Source organism: Anguilla rostrata, chromosome 5 (genome assembly GCF_018555375.3).
Source record: "Anguilla rostrata isolate EN2019 chromosome 5, ASM1855537v3, whole genome shotgun sequence".
NCBI classification, from domain to species: Eukaryota; Metazoa; Chordata; class Actinopteri; order Anguilliformes; family Anguillidae; genus Anguilla; species Anguilla rostrata.
The window spans coordinates 55,874,291-55,893,843 of NC_057937.1; the positions used below are offsets into that span (position 1 = coordinate 55,874,291).

At 47.8% G+C, this 19,553-nt stretch overlaps 1 protein-coding gene across 2 annotated transcripts in view; it reads left to right on the plus strand.

The window, feature by feature from the left end:
* Nucleotides 1-286: 286 nt before the first annotated feature.
* LOC135255737 (E3 ubiquitin-protein ligase RNF166) overlaps nucleotides 287-19,553 on the plus strand; it is a 25,714-nt gene continuing 6,447 nt past the window's right edge. The window contains exons 1-4 of one of the 2 annotated variants that reach the window (XM_064337281.1): nucleotides 287-667; nucleotides 17,246-17,402; nucleotides 17,780-17,892; nucleotides 19,327-19,441. In XM_064337281.1, coding sequence (XP_064193351.1) covers nucleotides 489-667; nucleotides 17,246-17,402; nucleotides 17,780-17,892; nucleotides 19,327-19,441 — 564 coding nt within the window. In that variant the 5' untranslated portion in view covers nucleotides 287-488. Of the gene's footprint in view, nucleotides 668-15,284; nucleotides 15,430-17,245; nucleotides 17,403-17,779; nucleotides 17,893-19,326; nucleotides 19,442-19,553 lie in introns of those variants that run through there. The other variant, XM_064337283.1, reaches the window with a different exon arrangement.

Here is a 19,553-nt window from a genome sequence, read left to right on the forward strand (position 1 = left end):
AGTTTGCAATAAATTGATGTTTTTTTTCTTAATTATGCTCGGCGCTGAATACAATAATCCGCTCTACATCATGCCGCTGAAATAATTTGCATTCTTATAATCACGTTTGTAAATACAGCGCCAGCTAGCGAAGGCTCTTGTGCATAGCAGCAATGCATTTTGGGAGTGTAGTTTATACAATTCCGTATTCCGTTATCTAGATTATAAGTAAAACTTCAATACCCAGAAAAACATTCGGTGGTGTATGGATTTTAAAGGCTTATTGTTTCCACTGTCTTGTAATGTTTACTTTCGCGTCCGGCGTGTATTCGTCAACAGCGCTACCATCTTCGTCGTGGGGTTGATGTCTCCAATGCTAGCCCTCCTTTTCACAGTTCTTGTTAACGCCACTGATCTGTATTAGCTGACAGCTTATTCAGATCAGTGGTAGCATACACAATAAACGCTGCTGCGCCGTTAACCGACAGACTGCTGAAAGATCCTCGTTCATGATGGCGATGTTCCGCAGTTTTGTTTCGGCTACCCAGCTCAGGCAACATCACCATCATCCTCAACCGAACGGGGCAGCGGCGGCCGCCCCGAATGAGAGCATCGAAAGCCAGTTTTCCTGCCCCATTTGTTTGGAGGTCTACCACAAACCTGTCAGCATCGTAAGCTGCGCCCACACGTGAGTAGTCAGTCAGGCTTATTGCAAAAACAAAAATATAGCGTTATCACTGTTGGCGGGTTTCGTTGACTTTTTGTGGCTAGTTTTGCAGAATTGTAAATATTGATGGGTTCGGTTCGTTTGAAAAACCCAACTGTGCAATTGTAATGTTGACGTTTAAATGAGGTACAGTTAATTCCCTAAATTGGCTAACTCACATAAGATGTTGTCCATGTCATTTTGCTTTGTTATTTGCTACTGTTTGCACTATTTGCAACGATATATAATGCATGAGCAAGTCGCAAACAGTGTCTCGCATAACAAAGGAAATTGTATATAGCTATGCCTTAAATGCTGCACGACCTCAATAGGTGAGCGATCCAAGAACTGTTTCATTAGTTTGATGACACCACGCTGAAATATTTACGCAACAAAGGCGCTTCCTTTGTCCAACTGCTCAGTGAAATATAACGATAGCAAGAGCGGCACTATGTAGCTAGATCTTTTTTACCTTGCTAACAAACTGCCTTGCCAATGTGGATCGTGCAGTGAATACCCAAGTCATTTTATACGGAGTGTAGTTCCTCAGATTTTTTCCCTGCTCACTTGTTACGATTGTGGAAAATGCATGCGCTGGAATGAAAGCGAATACAGAATAACGCACAGAAGGGTTCTCTCCTAAATCGTATTCGGTAACACTGCATATTTTCGTGTTGTATTGAGGTGTCCGCTGCCAGCGTACGAGGGGGCAATGCCCACTGGGCCAGTGAAAAGAAAACACAATTAGGGAGCCCACAGACACAGGACGTTCTAGTAGAGCCAGTAGGCTAGTCTCCGCACATGCAGTTTCAAGTGCAGGATGAGCAGCAAGCGTATAAGCAAGTTGAACTGAAAGGGGGAAACCCGAGACTGTAAATACATTTAAATGTGTGTAGGGGGGTGTCATTTGTTAACGGTGTTTTTCAAATGAGGATGTTGCTTAATTTTTGTCGTTTGTCTTTTTTTTAAGTTTTACTTCATCGAACAATAAGCGGTTGATTGCTCCAACGCATGGCATGGACTTTGTTCTTATGTTGATGGATTTAGCCCATGAATGTTACGAAGGTAGGACAAATAGGCCTACAGTCTATTGGCTGTATTCCGTATGCTGTTTAGTCAACGGTGGTCTAAAACAAAGCCTGGACTGTAAACATGTATTGTGAAAACTTGAATAAATCATCATGGGTCTTGATCTACGTGTGCCTTATTTTGGTATTGATGGACACGGTTTGATGACAGTCTAAGGCATCAGGATCGGATTAGCAGTGCAGTTAAAATGTAAGATTTGCCTTCTGGACAAGTGGACATGCCTGAATATAGCTCGAGTTTTGCTAGAAATACAGCACGCTACAGGGGACATGCACGTTTAAATCCTTTGCCTTGGCAGCGCGCGAGATGAGGTTCTTTTGTCTGGTTGAGCGCTGCGCGCAACTCTCTCCTACTCTCACTCAGTCCCTACTGACATTTATGTGTAGATTGAGTACGGTTGTAATGGGCAATTTTTAAAATATTTTTTCATGACTTTTCAACAAAGCTTAATCTTATTCGCCAGACCGAAACTAAGTAAAACTGCCAGACCCCCCTACCGGCTTTTTACAATAGCCAAAGCCAGAATTTTGCGGGTACGTGTTGGAGATTCATGACCGAATGACGTATTGCCCATTACAAAGTGCAATGAAGCATTTCCAACAGTGCTGCAGTGATGGATGACTTCAGCTGATTATTGGGACTGTGTGTGGAGGCCTGACCAAGTTGAGCTCAGGCAGGTGATATTAACCTTGGCCCTGACCTTAGTTCTTCTAATGCACAGTGTTACCTGTGTGTCCTTTGGTTTAAAAAAAAAAAAAAAACACTATTCAACTGGAATTGCCTCCTCCTGTTTCTCATCCACTAGAGTACACCTGTATTGCACACTCCGGAGTGTCTGTTCTGATTGGCTGAGGTGCTGGCAAGGGAGCACCAATTGGGCCGCTCTGACCAGCAATATCTGGCATGAGTTGATCACAGTTTCTGAACTGCGGCATTACAGAAGAATCGTCCCCAGAATCTTGGTTTTAGCCAAGGGCTTTTTTTGGGAGGCTGAAAATGTGTGTCGTGTCTCACTGAAATAGCATTCTGTTCTCTGTAACTCTGCCTCCTTCGGTGTGTAGCTTGCAAACTTGATCTTTTTGCTTTGCTGTCTGCAATGGAAGAGATGAAGGCCTTTGAGCAGCACTGTCTCCATGGTCTTCCCTGCTGTTTTTGCGAATAGTTTCTGTATAATACTGTCTCCCCCACCCCTCTCTCTCTCTCCCTCTGTCTCATTTTGGTTAATTTCCTATCATAAATGTGATTTATTGGCTGGACAATTATTGTGCTAATTCAGTTGCGTGTATTATACAGTGAATAAGTGAACACATAATCCGAGACATTGAGAAACAACAGCTTTGAATTCCTGTTATGTCTCCAGAGTGCCACTTAATGGATGATTTTTCCTTTTATGTGCATACACTTAATCATGTATGAGTGTAGTGCCAGAGATATTTAATCATTAACAAGGTGTTTGACTCCTCAAATTTACACCAAAAATCCTCTAATCTTAGTTGAATTTACTGGTGGGTGGGAGGAAGCAACATTCATTTGAAGGCAGACTATTTTTGGGTTTGTTGCAATTGTGGTCACCAGACATTTTTTTCGTGAATGACACAAAGGTCAAAAAAAGAAATCTGTTATCAAGTCTTGAAGGCGTTTTATAAAACTGCAAAACAGCATCCAGATTGTTCATGGTTGTTCATAGTAGAGCCTTAGAGAATGGTTTGTACAGGAGCATAAAGCTTGTTGTAAACTCTCTCTCTCTCTTTCTCTCTCTACCTCTCTCTCTTTCTCTCTCTACCTCTCTCTCTCTCTCTCTCTCTCTTTCTCTCTCTACCTCTCTCTCTCTCTACCTCTCTGTACCTCTCTGTACCTCTCTCTGTCTCTACCTCCCTCCCTCTGCTCTGTCCTTCTCTGGGACAGGGGACTCAGTAGCAGGAGCACTTTAAGTGTTTGCAGTGGGAAGGTGTCCTCTCTGCAGACCCCTGACGGAAAGCCTCACAGACACAGGCTGGATGCTCTGGCGTTCGTTCCCCCAGCCCAGATCCAATGTCGGGACCGAACAAGTTCTGATTAAACAAAAATATTTAAACTGACTTGTTTGTGTTGTCTCGGGGTGTTACTGAGTGCAAAAAAAACAGCAGGGCTTATAAGAATGTATTTGAGCCGTTAGACGTGGTTTTTGCTCAGTGCCCATGAATCCTGTCAGTCGTAAGCCCACAGAGAACAAGTGAATTCTGACACGCGGGCTTTTTTTTTGGGGCTCGTTTATGTCTAGGTATTCTTGTGCTTTTTCCCCCCCCCCTCCCCTGGCTGGCAGAGGAACAGAGGCCACGGTGGAACACAATGTGCCCGTCAGTGTGATGACACACGGTGGCTGTCGCACGCTGCTCGCCAAACAGGCCATTTGGCCTCTTTTATGAGAGTGGATTTTTTGACGAGAGGCCGCCGTGAGCAGAGCACAGTTCAAGCTGTCACTCAAGCTGCGGGCTGGGGGGGGGCGGGCCCTGGCTAGCACACAGGAAGTCAAAGTGGTGTCACGTGATACGTCGAGTGGCTAGTGTGTGGAAGGGGGACTTGTATCAGGGTGGTTGGTGAGTCCCTGGTCTTCAGCTGTGTGTTTGCAACCTCACTGAGAACAGGCCTTGTGAATCCTGTTGATGAGACCAAATCGGGAGGCTGAAAGCTTGATGGGGTGCTCTTAAGATTCTGTCTTTAACCATTGGACCCATGTCTTGTAGTTGTTCCAGTGACCTTCAGTATGCACTTACTGTACATCGCTTTGGATAAATGCATCTGCCCAATAAATGTAATGTAGTCCTACACGCATGTGCATCCCTCCTCCCCTTTTTGCTGTGTGTGGTGGTTTTTTCACAGGAACTCCTCATGTGGTTCCTGATTCGCTCTCACTCTTCCTGTGTGTGTGGGGGTCTGTCACTCCACGGCGGGGGTGTGGTGTGGATGCAGGCCCTGGAGAGGCAGCGGCCCTGTGCGGTTCTCTCACGCGCCGCACCCTTTCCTGCAGCGCCGCAAGCATCACGCCACTGTCAGCACAAGTGCTGCACCACACCATACTGGCAACACACACTGCGTCACCGACGCAGCACCACACATAATAAAGGGACACACACCTGCCACAGACCATGCACACACACACATACACTTACAGGCGCACACACACGGTACGCAGAACGCGCATGCAACACATGGCACGACACGCATGCACACACACACACACAGGCTTGCACACAGACACGCATGCACACACACACACAGGCGTGCACACAGACACGCATGCACACACACACATACACTTACAGGCACACACACACAGGCGTGCACACAGACACGCATGCACACACACACAACACTTACAGGCCACACACAGGGCGTACGCAGCGCTGCAACACACACATACCAGGCACACACCGGCGCCACAGACAGCATGCACACACACACACACACTACACAACAGCATCTCGCCACCGGTACACAAGCATGCACACACACACAGGCGTGCACACAACTGCATAAACTCAACCACACAGCATGCCACATGACACGTCCACACACACACACACAGCCGCACAGCTACGCAACATGCCCATACACAAGCAGGCATGCCCACACACACAGGTTCCATTGGGCTAAGTCTCTTTCAATCAAGAGAGTAGCCTTGAATCTTGACTTGAATATAAAACATTTTTCTCTCTGTTGTATTCATGCCCACACACACACAGGCACACACACGCACACACAGACACACACAGAGAAACGCACACTAATCCCCGTGTCACGTCAGGACAGTAAGCGCGGCTGGAGGGTGAGAAGGGAAATGTCTGCGTTTGTTAAATCTCATTACGGCAGCGAGCGCTCTCGGTCACGTGGACCGCGGGCAGCCGCGCGGTCGCCCTAGTGCCATGCACGCGAGGAGTAGGTCCTGCGGACGAAATGTCAAAACGGCGTTCCCTGACGGCGCTCCGTTTCGCCTGCACCGCCACCGAGCCTCTTCTCCGTGGAGGGCCCTGCTGATCGTCATGGCGATCATGTGATCGTGAGCCATCGGTCCCGAGTCAACACTTTTCAAGGTGCAAATGAAGCTAAGTATTATATCGGTGTTATGTTACGGAGGGTGTGATGGCCCGTTCGTTTGAATTCCTCACATGGGTGGTGCTCCTTCATCAGTCAGGTGGAGCCAGTCTTTTCCCTGTGGGGAAAAATCCAGAGTCCTAATCCCACAGCTCCAGAAAGCCAGTCTGCCTCCTCTTGTGCTCTTTCACCAAAGGAGACCCTCTTGATTTAGCACCGAGTGCAAGTTTGGAAACTCATCACTTCCTTGCGTGTTCAACACACACAGGCGTGTGCCTGAACACGGGGGCGTACTGACACACAGGCGTGTACCGAAACACAGGCATTTACTGACACACAGGCATTTACTGAAACGTAGGCATTTACTGAAACAGGCATTTACTGAAACACAGGCGTTTACTGAAACACAGGCATTTACTGAAACACAGGCATTTACTGAAACATAGGCATTTACTGAAACATAGGCATTTATTGAAACACAGGCGTGTACCTGAACACAGTGGAACCAGGCGTATGAACAGGTGTGTATTGAAACACAGGCATTTACTGGAACATAGGCGTGTACCAAAACACAGGCGTGTATTGAAACACAGGCATTTACTGAAACACAGGCATGTATTGAAACACAGGCGTGTATTGAAACACAGGCGTGTATTGAAACACAGGCGTGTATTGAAACACAGGCATGTATTGAAACACAGGCATTTACTGAAGCAGGGTGCTTACTCGGAATGCTGCTCTCTACCCACATGCCCATGTTTGTGGAAACTGGACTAGCAGATTGTGTGAAGCACTTTTTTTTTTGCTTTAGTTTTCACGTTGCAAAGTAATTTCACATTATTTTTGTAAGGCTTGTAAACACATGAACACACACACACACACACACACACACACACCTACTCACAACATTTTACTGGTTTTTTCCCGCAGTGGTCACCGCAAGCCCCCCCCCCCCCAGCTCCCATCCAATTACAGGGTGATTTCTGCCGTGGTCATGTGATGTCCCTACCTTGATGCTTGGCGATTTTTACCCAACTAGAGTAGCGGTTTGTTTAGTGCTCTCTGACTAACCCGCAGGACCACAGAGCCGTGGCAGTCACAAATGAATGGTTACGATTTAACTTTATTTTGGGAGCTGAAGTTCTTGTAGCTTTGATGGCTCGTGGTTCTGTTGACATCCTTCTTTGTTATTTTGAAATCCAGAGGAGACAAAATATTACTGAGCGTTCACACACACACACACACACACACACACACACACACACACAGACACGAACGTTTGGCTTGGGATTAGTAGGTCAGCTTTGTTACCACAGAGTTGGTTGTCAAGCATCTGTGAATCGGGTTAGGTGCTCTGTGAAGGCTTGAAAGTTGTTCCGTGTCAGTGTCTCCTTTTATATTTGGGGGGGGGGAGAGGGTGTCAGTATTCCCCCGCTTGTTCACAGCCCTTTGCCGACCTCACCTGGCACCGCGGCGGCGTTAACAGAAGGTTGTGTGAAGGTGTTCTCACCAGCGGAGCGTCTGTTCCGGTGCCGGTGACGGTGTCGAGTCCTGAAGCGCGGTGTCATCGTGGCGAGAGAGCGCGAGACTGAATTAAATTGTCTCAGTTCTTGGCTGTTTTGCGTTCATCTTTAAAGAAAGGATGGTTGTGAGAATAGCACCAACAAAAAAAAAAAAGATCTCTCCTTGCCGTTTTAATTGCTGTAAACGCATCAACATTGAAGGCTTGATTTATTACCCCTTGCGGGAAAAATCATTTGCAGAAATCACAGCCAAGAAAACAACCTTTGTTCTATTTCCAGCACTGTTAACAGAATGTCAGCTGCTGAGTTTCCTCAAAGTCCTCTACTTGAGCTGTTTTGCTTAAACTCCCTTAAAAATGATTTCTAAGCATATATCTTTTGCCTTTTTGGTATTGTTCTTTGGATTATTTATTTATTTATTTTTTAATGTGAGATTTTAAAACTGTGAAAAAGTTTGCTCCTGCATCGGACACCTTTTTAAACTTTTGTAACAAACTCTTGGTCCAGTAATGCTCCTTCTATGGGGCAATTCTCTTGCCGTCTGTGATAAACTGGTTGATTTCTGATTGTGAGTTATTCTTGGTGAAGAAAATTAGGTCCCTTATATTGCTAATTGCTGTCGCCTCTTAGTTGCACAATACTTACTACTACTATCGGTTGTATGTTTATTTTATTTATTTATTATCTAACTTTGAAATTATTCTTTTGGTTAATTATGTATTTACTTTTAATCTTGACCATTGTCTAAGAGCTTTGGTGGGGGGCAAAGAATTGCTGTGGGTTGGGTTATTCTTGTATATTGCAAAATGCGGGTGTCAAAGATAGGCGTAATGAACAGAACCATTTTGAGTCTGTTGCAACGGAGGGGAATGGTTTCTAAAAATGGCTTATGAAAGGCAGGAGAGAGCAATCTTTTAAACTGCGGGAAATGGCTTTTTGAGATCGCAATTCCAAGCGGTACCTCTGAAGTGCAGAGAGAGGCCTAATCTATGTGGAGTTGGTTATGCAAAGCACATCCTTCCCCTTACAGCCCGATGTTCCTGACACCATCTTAATACAAGATATGCAATTGGCCCCATATGGAGACTTGTCTCTCATAGTAGGGATGTCCAGTCACATCAACCAAGGCAAGTGCCCATCGATTCACTGGGTTCACTTCATTTTCATTACCACTGCCGAACACACACACCCCCGTCCGATTTTGGTTTTCGGTTCCAAGGGGATCCCCCCAATCTGTCGACCTTGTTTGCGATTACGTTTCAAATCTGGCAACCCCCAGATTTCATGCCGCTTTCTGTCCAGTGTGACCCTGAAAGTACTGTACCACGTAAACAAATGGCAACGTTGACTTGTGGTTTAAGTGTCATTTCTAAGAGGTCTCTTAGATTCAAAATGCTGAAAACATGTTGGACTTTGCTTGTGGCTGTTTGCTTGAGGAGTGAAGAGGGAGGGTGGTGTTTTGTGCCAGAAGACAAAGCAACAGAGTAAGAGAAAGAGAGAGAGAGAGAGAGAGAGAGAGGTGGAGCTGTCTGAGAGAAAGCGAGAGAACCAGAGAATAGGGGGTGAGTGTGAATTGGAGAAGGGGGGGGGGGGGAGTGTTTGAGCAGAGGAGGAACGAAGAGAGAGCGGGAGAGTAGCGATTGAAACGGAAGACTGTGACGGAGAGAGAGAGAGATAGAGGGAGAGATGGAGAATGCACTATTCTCAAATCTCCCTGACAATCAAAAGCCTCCTATCCTTTCAAGAGAGGCGAAGGAATGTTCTCTACCGGCTGAACAGTGCGTTCTGTCTGCCACTGTTTGAGGGACACTTCCTGTTGTGCTCTGTTATAAATATTTTTATTTTATTTATTTTTGAATGTCTTCATTCTTATTTTGCCTGTACGGTGTTATTTCGTACGGTGTCCTTGTCTGTGATGTTACAGGAAGCTTCGGCAGTACGGACATTGATTTTGTCACGCCGGCAGACAGAGTTAGATTGAACTGAGCTGCTGAGTGTGATGGGAAATGGCCCTGGAATCTGTGGTTGGTCAGTCAGTGACGGTGAGACATTTATTAAACACTCGAACCCTTCCACAGTCTCACAGCAAACCCACCCGTAGTATACGATCCTCGGACCCAGATGTCGGGGGGGGGGATCAGTGGGTTGAAACGATCAGAGTGATTACAGGACATCATTGCCCTGGCAGCGAGGGTGGCTTCAGTTTCCTGGAAGGGGGGTCCCTGGTGCCTGTTAAAACAGAAGCCTTGCAACTGAAATCTTCAACCGCTATTGGCCCGCGGAGTAACATTATGGAATCCAGCTCACACAGTGCTGGGGGAAGGTCTGCCTGCCTGTCTGCCTGTCTGTTTGTCTGTCTGCCTGCCTATCTGTCTGCCTGCCTGCCTGTGTGCCTGTCTGTCTGGTATGTCCTGTCTGACTCTGTCTGTCTGCCTGCCTCTCTGTCTGTCTGTCTACCTGTCTGTCCATCTATCTTGTATGTCCTGTCTGCCTGCCTGCCTGCCTGCCTGTGTGTCTGTCTGATTATCTGGTATATCCTGTCTGTTTGTCTGCCTGTCTGTCTGGTATGTCTGTCTGTCTGTCTGTCTGGTACGTCCTGTCTGTCTGTCTGTCTGTCTGTCTGTCTGTCTGTCTGTCTGGTACGTCCTGTCTGTCTGTCTGTCTGTCTGTCTGGTATGTCCTGTCTGTCTGTGTGTGTTGCGGTTTGTAAAAGATTGAATTTGTGTTCGTGTTCTCTGTCTTGCGCAATACACATTAGCGATGCTGCGTTGTCACAGCGCACGGACGGTGTCGAGTTCCGTCGCTGTTTTTTTTATTTATACATGCACATGTGCAAACGGTGTTTTAAAGGATTTTTCAAAATAGCATCTCTTGTGGTATTGTGCTGTCTGCACCACTGCTGGCACTCTGTGTAGCTGCATCCCTATTTTGGGCGATGTGAAACCCCCCCCCCCCTTGGCCCCCCTTGGTGTTATGGGGAAAGAATACTCCTTTAGAGTAGGAGTATTCCGAGAGTTATGGGAGAGGAAAAGTGTTGAGGAAAGTTGACTTCTTGTTATGCGCTCTGTGTTCGGTACGGCTGAGTTGCTTCTTCGTGCTCAGCTGGAGGCCCTCCTTGAAGACTGCAGTTCTTTTCTTTTTTTTTCTTTTCTTTTTTTTTGTTTTTTAATTGGCGAAGTTACTTAAATTCGGAATCGTGAAAACCAGACGCGGTAACGAGCGACTGCGTTGCGCCGGAGACGACGACGACGACGGCGACCGGCGAGCGCGCTTTGAACTGAGCGGCGGCGGCGGCTACGGAGCTGTCGGCGTTCGGAGAGGCAGCCGCGTCCTCCAGATGGTTCTCCTCGCGAGCGGCACGCTCGCTGTCGCTCCCGAGCCGAGCCCGTAGCACCCGTAGCCCCGTGCCCGTGCCCTGCCCGTGCCCAGCCGTAGCCCGTAGCCCCGAGCCCCGAGCCCGTAGCCCCGTCCCCAGCCGTCTGCAAGGCGGTCCAGGGGCGTTCTTTCGGAGAATAAAACTCCGAGCCTGTTGCACACACAACCTGACAACAAGTGCCCTGTTAGGACAATACGGCCGTGCGTAAACATGACCTCGTCAGGAGCCATTTTCCTTTGTGCGTCCACCTAAATATTTTGTGACTGAAATTTAAATATTTGAGTTTAAATGTTTGCTGAATATCGAACACTTTACATTTATATCAGGCTTTAGTTGGATTTACATGATAAATAATAAATGCGAGGTAAACTCCAGGCATTTATGTATTCAGACAGCCGTGAGGGGGGGCCTTGTTAGTATTTATCCCTGCATTTCGAGTTTGCGTGATTTTTTTTATTTAGAGGAATTATGTTAATCCGAATTTTAAGATGATCATTGTCATTCATTCTTTTTGGCAGACTCTCTTTTATCCAGGGCAGCGCGCAGGGCCGTCACGACGGAAAAGATAGCGGCCCGTTCGCACGTCATGACAGCTGGAGGAACAGCAGCGCCGGTAGAATAACAAGCAACACATCGGTGATCAAGCGTCAAGCGATTATAATAATAACAGTTCAAACGTAAGCGTGTAACCTGTCTGATGTACAAATGCCTGCAGAGAGCTTGTCGTACAGGGAACACCATTACTAAATCCCGGAGAGAAAGAAAGAGGCGAATAGAGGGACCGTGAAAGAAGGGATAATTCTCTTCTGTGGAATCGTGTTACTGGTGCGAGCCCCCCCCAATCCTGTCACCCCACTCCAGGATTACCACCTGCACACAACCACTCCCGAGCCGATTTAGAATGGGTCAGTAATTAGCTTGACTGTGTTGGTCATTATGGAGCCACACTAGCGCTGATGACAAGCTCGAGGTAGACCGATGTCGGCATCGAGGTTGCGTTCAAACCCGCTGGATGTCGTCGACAGACACTACCCTACTGCTTGCAATGAAGCATCAATGAAGCGTTGATAAGCGTAAGCGTCCATTACAAGAGGGCTCCTTGTGAGTCTGGTTCTAACTTTCCTATATCGAACCCTGGACATTTTTCCTCATCACTGTTACTCTTGGCTTGCCTTTTGAGGGTTTAGGAGGTATACTATGAATGTTTCGGGTTTTTTTTAAATAATGCGCTATAATACGTTTTAGTTTTTGCTTTAGATTTTGGACATCTCTTCTTGTGTCGCCATATAAACAGAAGAAGAGGCTGATGTTCTCCCCAGCACACTTGGGGGCTAATTACCTCCTCTGCCTGTATCTGGAGTTTAGAGTGCCGGTCTGTCTCTCTGTCTGTATTGATATTACATGCTGGTGCAACATTTGATGGAAACAAAAGAGTAAGTTAGCAACACGTTGGTGCTCCCTCTGCATCGGAATGGGAGGGTGTGGCTTGAAGGCCAGTCAGTGACATCAGAGTAACTGAGTGCGCACCGCAGTCTGTGACATCACAGTAACTGCAGCCTTGCTCCCGTGACATCACCGTGCGGATTGGGTCGTGTGAGGTTGTATCGGATGGAATTCCCAGCGTCCTCTTGTGATGCAGGTGGTGCTGACCCCCGGGGAGGGAGGCCGATGACCTTGCAGGTGTCTTTCAGGATTGTCGATACGACCAGACACCGCTTGCAGGTCTGCTCCCTGAATAGCAACTAGCTGAATGTTCCACTGTCTGCTGTGTACTTGGGGCTGATCTACATTCCTCAACCCCAACCCCCTCCACCCCACCCCCCACCCTCCCGCCCCACAGCACAAGTTTTCATTGGCCTTCTAAGTGTTCCCTCCTCTCTAGCATCGCAATACTTTCATAAAGTCCTGCTCACTCTTTTGCTTTATGCGAGCAATTGTTGCCCATTTAAAACATTTATAAGGTTTCGCCGTGTGTTGTAAATGCTAGTCCGCGGTGGTCTAGTGTGATTGGTTACGGCGCTGGCGTGGTCGTGTTCCTGCCCTCCCTGCTCCCGCTCGGTCTGTGAACATCGCGGCACTGGACGGCTGTGCCGGGGGCCTCGACGCATCTTGCCGATGTGTGCGGGGGGGGGGGGAGTGTTCCCGTGGGCTCGATTTTGGTCGTGCTAAAATGTTTCGGACAGTTTTTTAATCTGTCTACAGAGCCGGTGGTTATTGCTTTTACGAGGCCGTAAAGGAGTTTTTTTTCCCAGCAGCCCCCGGGAGCGTCGAGTGCGTCTGAGAGGACGGGGCTCAGGCTTCTACTCTTTCTGCTCCGCTGTGGAAAGTGGAGGAAGAGAAAAGAGGGAGGGAGGGAGGGAGGAGAGAAAGAGGAGACACCGGGCCCCAGCAGTCGATGAACGCTTCCCTGCCCTAATGAGTTACTGCCAGGTGGGGACTTTTAATAGAGCCGAAAATCGAGCCGTGGGCCACGGGCTGATTAATAGAAATGTGAAGCTGTTACCGCGGTAACAGATTATAAAGATTAAGTGTACGCTGATACGGTCAGCTCTGACCCCCCTCCACTGCACTCTAGAAATTTTTTTTTATTATTTCCATTTATTTATTTTTTTTATTTTATTTATTTATTTTTCCCTGCCCTCTCAGAGCACTTAACGTAATTCCCAATTAAGCGAACAGGGGCGTTTCGCGCTCAGTCGAGCCCAGTGCGAGCGGCCTGTCGTTAGAGAAAGAGCGGCCTCAGCTCACCGTGGATCGTCAGCTTCGGGGCGGGGGGTTCTGGTAAATTGACGGGTCGTGCTAATTGAAATACAGGCAGATTAATTTACTCCGCGCCGCCGCTGCGGGGGAGTCGTCCCGCGGCTCGTCGGGTCACGGCGGTAACGAGGCTGAGAGGCGGGCGCCCGCGGGGATGGCTTCTCGCCTGAGAGCGGGGACGAATCCGGCGCGTCCCGATGAGAGAGCCTCCTCCGACCGCCCCGTGTAGCTTCCTCCTCCGCCCGGCCCGTGTAGCTGAGGGCGCCTCGGTCGATGCGTCTCATTTTCGGGCGAGGGGAGCGTAGCGCTCTGCACCCCGCTTTTAAATGAAGCGGAGCTCTAGGGGTGAAATGAAGAACTCTATTTTATTTTTTAATTTTTTCTCTGCGGAAGGTGCTGGAAAGCCGGTACGGGTGTGGAGTCAGCCAAATGCGTCCGTCCAGTCCTCTCGCCTCGTTACCTGCTGAGATAATGAGCCGCGTAATGAAAAGGCAGCGGTGGAGAGATGGACGGAGAGCCGCTGTCCGGCCGTAGAGCTGCGGGAGTATTTCCCTTTCTCAGGCAAACGAGGTTGGGAAATTGCTGTTCCTCTAAGATGAGGAAGCTTTCAACATGCATTTCCTGTTTCCTGTACTCCCGTATACTTCCCTGTGCGTCTTTTTCTTTTGCTGCTGTATTACGTTCCTTTGTATCCTTTCATTTTGCTCTCGTTTTTGTTTTTATTTCTAAAGTGTTTCTTTATATTTTAAAAAAGTTCCCTGTCCTACGGTAGCTGGCCCAGTATGGAGCCACGTCCCGACAGTGACCCCATCTGCACCCCTCCCCTGTCCTCCCCTCCTCTCTCCTCCGCTCCCGCCCCTCCCCTCCCCTCCCGATGTGGGGTCGTGGGGGGGGGGGGGGCCAGGCCACGCCCATCAGCTGATGTTGTTGTCGCCGTCCCCATGGTAACCCTGTGGTGTTTGCCACCCTAAGCCCCAGTGTGCTGACTCATGCAGTCTTTGGTGACGGGTGATTGCTCAGCATGCTGACCGAGAGAAGACCAGTCTCACCCCCCCCCCACATCCGACCCACATTTTGGAATGTTAACCTGGTGAGGCCCAATGTCCACCCATCTCCAATCCACCTTACAAACCAAGCTGTGCATTAAAATTCACCCAAAACTTTATTTAAAATTTAAAAAAAAACTATACTATTAAAACTCCCAGAGCCTGATACGTGTAATTCTATATTCGACAACATCGCACTCCAAAGACTTAAACAAATTACTCCTGGGAACATTGGTGGTTTAATAATAAACACTGCTGTATAATGATAATAATAATAATAATAATAGAATATGTATTTTAGCATTCATTATCTTTGCTGTCTTTCCTCAAAATCAATGGTCCGTCTGAACATGTGTGCTTGTTTTCGGTCAGTTGACCTATTTGGCATGTCAGTGCCCAGGGAATAATGTTCCTGTCTTTTTAAAAAATTTCTTTGAGTGTGTGTGTGTGTGTGTGTGTCCGTGTGCGTGTGTGTGTGCGCCCAGTCCTCAAGCTCCCACAGTTCATTGCAGAGTCACTGCATGCGAGGTCTGCGAGACGCTGATGAAGCCGTTAATGGGGAAGCGGTATTGCATTGCCAAATCAAGAAGGCCGGTTTTGCCGAGCACGGCAGAATTTTAAACAGCTGTTTTTTTTTTCTTTTTTATGACTTGCGAAAGCGAATCACATTACATTCGGTCGGATTGCTTTCGCAACGAGCGCGAGTAGAATTTTATTTTATTTTTTATTTTTTTATTTCCTTTAACCCAGATTCGTAGCGCTGCCAGGGTTTGACGAGGAAATGGATTTCTGCGCGTGCTGGATTTGGTGGCGCCCCCTGTGCCCCTGTTTGAAACGTTCGTCCTTAAACGGCCAGGGATAAGCCTATGAAATCAGATTTGAGTGAGTTCTTAGCCTAATTCAGTTTTAATCCCACGATGCTGCAGTGTGAAGCCATGTGTAGTAGCCACGGTGGTGGACTTTTGGCTGGACACAGTTGTTGGCGTTTCTCAGAAGGTGCTGTTCTTGAGAGCTTACGGTTGGAAAGAAACCTGAAGTTCCCTTGCAGAAGTGCAGTGTTTGTGTAGATGAGGAAAATGCTGTGCAATTTTAAAAGTGAAGCACAGCCACCGTGAGGAACTGAGCCTTTTGTGTGGCAGAACAAATGGAAATCCAGTCCTGATTTTCCTCACTCACACACACACACACACACACACACACACACACACACACACACATACAATTTTGTTGTATGATCATATCTTAAAAAATAAAGTAACACTTAAAAAAAAAAAAAAAAAAAAAAAACTAAGAAATGCAGCCATTACAGGTAGGACCATGGGACACAATTTAAGAGTACATCATTTTAATGAGTATGACATCATATAATCACAAATTGATAAGAAATACGGAACGGGCAACAGCAGGGACCAATCTGCAGTGGGTGATGAGAACTGAAGGAACTTGCCTTCTCTGTATACTGTCCAGGTCTCACAGTGGACCTCATGCTGGTGCTGGTGTCCTTTGAGGAAGTGTTCATGCTGGTGTCCTGTCTTTGAGGAAGTGTTAATGCTGGTGTCCTTTGAGGAAGTGTTCATGCTGGTGTCCTTTGAGGAAGTGTTCATGCTGGTGTCCTTTGAGGAAGTGTTCATGCTGGTGTCCTGTCTTTAGGAAGTGTTCATGCTGGTGTCCTGTCTTTGAGGAAGTATTAATGTTGGTGTCCTGTCTTTAGGAAGTATTTTAATGTCTGGGTGTCCTGTCTTTGAGGAAGTGTTCATGCTGGTGTCCTTTGAGGAAGTGTTCATGCTGGTGTCCTGTCTTTGAGGAAGTGTTAATGCTGGTGTCCTGTCTTTGAGGAAGTATTAATGCTGGTGTCCTTTGAGGAAGTGTTCATGTTGGTGTCCTTTGAGGAAGTGTTCATGCTGGTGTCCTGTCTTTGAGGAAGTGTTCATGCTGGTGTCCTGTCTTTGAGGAAGTATTAATGCTGGTGTCCTGTCTTTGAGGAAGTATTAATGCTGGTGTCCTGTCTTTGAGGAAGTATTAATGCTGGTGTCCTTTGAGGAAGTGTTCATGCTGGTGTCCTGTCTTTGAGGAAGTGTTAATGCTGGTTCTTTGTGAAGTGCATGCTGTCTTTGAGGAAGTATTAATGCTGGTGTCCTTGAGGAGTGTTCATGCTGGTTCCTGTCTTTGAGGAAGTGTTCTCAAATGCTGTGTCCTTTGAGGAAGTGTTCATGCTGGTCTCTGTCTTGAGGAAGTTTCATGCTGTGTCCTCTTGAGGAAGTATTAATGCTGGTGTCCTGTCTTTGAGGAAGTATTAATGCTGGTGTCCTTTGAGGAAGTGTTCATGCTGGTCTCCTGTCTTTGAGGAAGTGTTCATGCTGGCACTGTGCCCGTCTTTGAGGAAGTGTTCATGCTGGTCTCCTGTCTTTGAGGAAGTGTTCATGTTGGGGTCCTTTGAGGAAGTGTTCGTGCTGGTCTCCTGTCTTTGAGGAAGTGTTCATGTTGGGGTCCTTTGAGGAAGTGTTCGTGCTGGTGTCCTGTCTTTGAGGAAGTGTTCATGCTGGTGTCCTTTGAGGAAGTGTTCATGCTGGTGTCCTGTCTTTGAGGAAGTGTTCATGCTGGTGTCCTTTGAGGAAGTGTTCGTGCTGGCACTGTGCCCGTCTTAGCGGAAGTGCTAATGTGGAGCTGTGCCCGCCTCATGCCCGTCTCGTGCCCGCAGGTTTTGTGGCGAGTGCCTGCAGCCCTGCCTGCAGGTGACCTCCCCACTCTGCCCCCTGTGCCGCATGCCTTTCGACCCAAAGAAGGTGGACAAGTCCTCCAGCGTGGAGAAGCAGCTCTCTTCCTACAAGGCGCCCTGCCGGGGCTGCAGTAAAAAGGTGGGGGGGCGCCATTGCGGGGTGGGGGCTGGGGGCTGGGGGCCACGTTCTGCAGAATACCATTTCAGTTTTGGTTGAGTGTGCACACTATTCCCATTCTTCTGTGGGGAGTCTTTTTATTTGTGCGTGCCTACGCACAGGCAGCGTTTCAGCCAATCCACAGTAGTCGAACTCTTGATAACCCCTTGTTAACCCTTTTTGCTTTAGTAAGTGTGCAAGTATAAACACATCACAATCCTTTAAAAACAAATGTGTTGGATGCTTGGTCTGATTCCATTCCTGTATCTTGTGATGTCACTCACCCCCCTCTCTCTCTCTCTCTCTGTCTGTGTCTCTCTCATTCTCTCTTTCACTCTCTCTCTCTCTGATTGCTTCAGGTCACCCTGGTGAAAATGAGATCACACATTTCCTCCTGCTCAAAGGTTCAGGAGCAGATGGCCAACTGCCCAAAATTTGTGCCAGTTGTGCCCACCTCACAGCCCATTCCCAGGTAGGCCATTCCTCACATTTTTCGTATTTGGAAGAAGATGACACGTTGAGGGGAGGAGATAGCCACATCGCGAAACAAGTTGGTGTTTTGTGTTGAATTTAGATGGAAATTACACAGTCGAAGTTTAAATGTACCGGTGTTGTGTGAAAATGAAATCTAATGTATCATTAGAATGACGTGTATTTTTAGTCAGCTTGTGGGCCACCTTTTTATGTAAATTAAAATTCTGTCCGACCACATTTAATTTTCTGTTACTTATTGTTCCAGATATTGTTCCAGGGGACATAAAAAAAAACGTTTAAGTCTCATGGAGGCTTTAAATGTGACACGGTAGCTTGTGGACCTGCGATATGGTTATTCGTCAAAGGAAACGCCTCGGGTGCTATTTTATTAAAAAGTATAATCCAGAGGTCTGCGGAGGGGGAGGGCTTTGTATTGCGCGCAGCGGCGCAATCTTCTCCGCTTCCTGAAACAACAAATGAGAAAATAATGAGTTCCCTTTGGATTAGTCGTGGGAAGGGGAACTTTTTTTTTTAGTTTGCCAGGCAAGGCAGCCGATAAACAGCCCACCTGATTAGAGAGGAAGCCGCTCGGTGTGCGTCCGACACGTTTCTGATGGAAATGGAGAAGAAGAATTAATTTAGCCTTTTCAAAGTGCGATTTGGTCCTTCCTCCCTATCACACCCACACCACCCCCCACCTCATCTCACTAGGCATTCGTTTCCAAGCCTTCCCCTGACGTGCTAACACTTACATGGTCACTGTCCGGAATAGTAGAATTCTTTGGCTTTTGTTCTGTATATGTACGTAATATTAGTTGCAATATAACTCACTTATTCACTCACATTGTTGTCGGTGTTGTTTATTCCATTGGTTCATTATCCAGGTTCACGTCACTTATGTATTAACTTCCTTACTTATGGTGTAAGAGTAATGCAATGAAAAGACGAACATAATGCGTTGAGGGCTTACGAAGACTGAGGTGAGCTGGTCCTATTAATTCATATAATGAAGTATGTGTGCTGGCGCGTGTGTCATGCGTGCTTGTGAGCTAGCAGCTGTCGCTCATCCCCGTGGGGGACAGAGCCGCTCTGATTAATGTGCTGACGTTGACTCTGATGTTCGGGGCGGGGCCTTGTGAACGGGGGGCCAATCACAAGAGCCGGTGAGTCTAGACGAGGCACCGCGTACTTTAACCGTTGGTTTAATTTCACGGCGTGTAATTTCACGCCCAAGAGCCGTTTGAGATTTCCGGTCAGCTTTGTGTTTTTTTCGGCTGGTCTCAGACCGGAGGAGTCTTTACTCGGGACACCCCCCCCACTCGAAACCCGCGCCCCGGCTCTCTGGTCCGGCTGCTGCTCCTCTGACGGCCCCTTGTTTGCGTTCTCTGTGTCCCCCCCCCCCCGCCCCCCTCCCACATCCTCCCCCCCGCAGCAATATTCCAAACCGCTCCACCTTCGTGTGTCCGTACTGCGGCGCCCGCAACCTGGACCAGCAGGAGCTGGTCAAGCACTGCATGGAGAACCACCGCAACGACCCCAACAAAGTGGTGAGTCCCACGGAGAGCCGCGGTTCCCCCTCCGCCAGCGTTCGGCAACCCGGGAGACCCTTAGAACAGCACGGGGAACGGGCGACGTGCAGCGAGCAGGCTGGATGCGGTG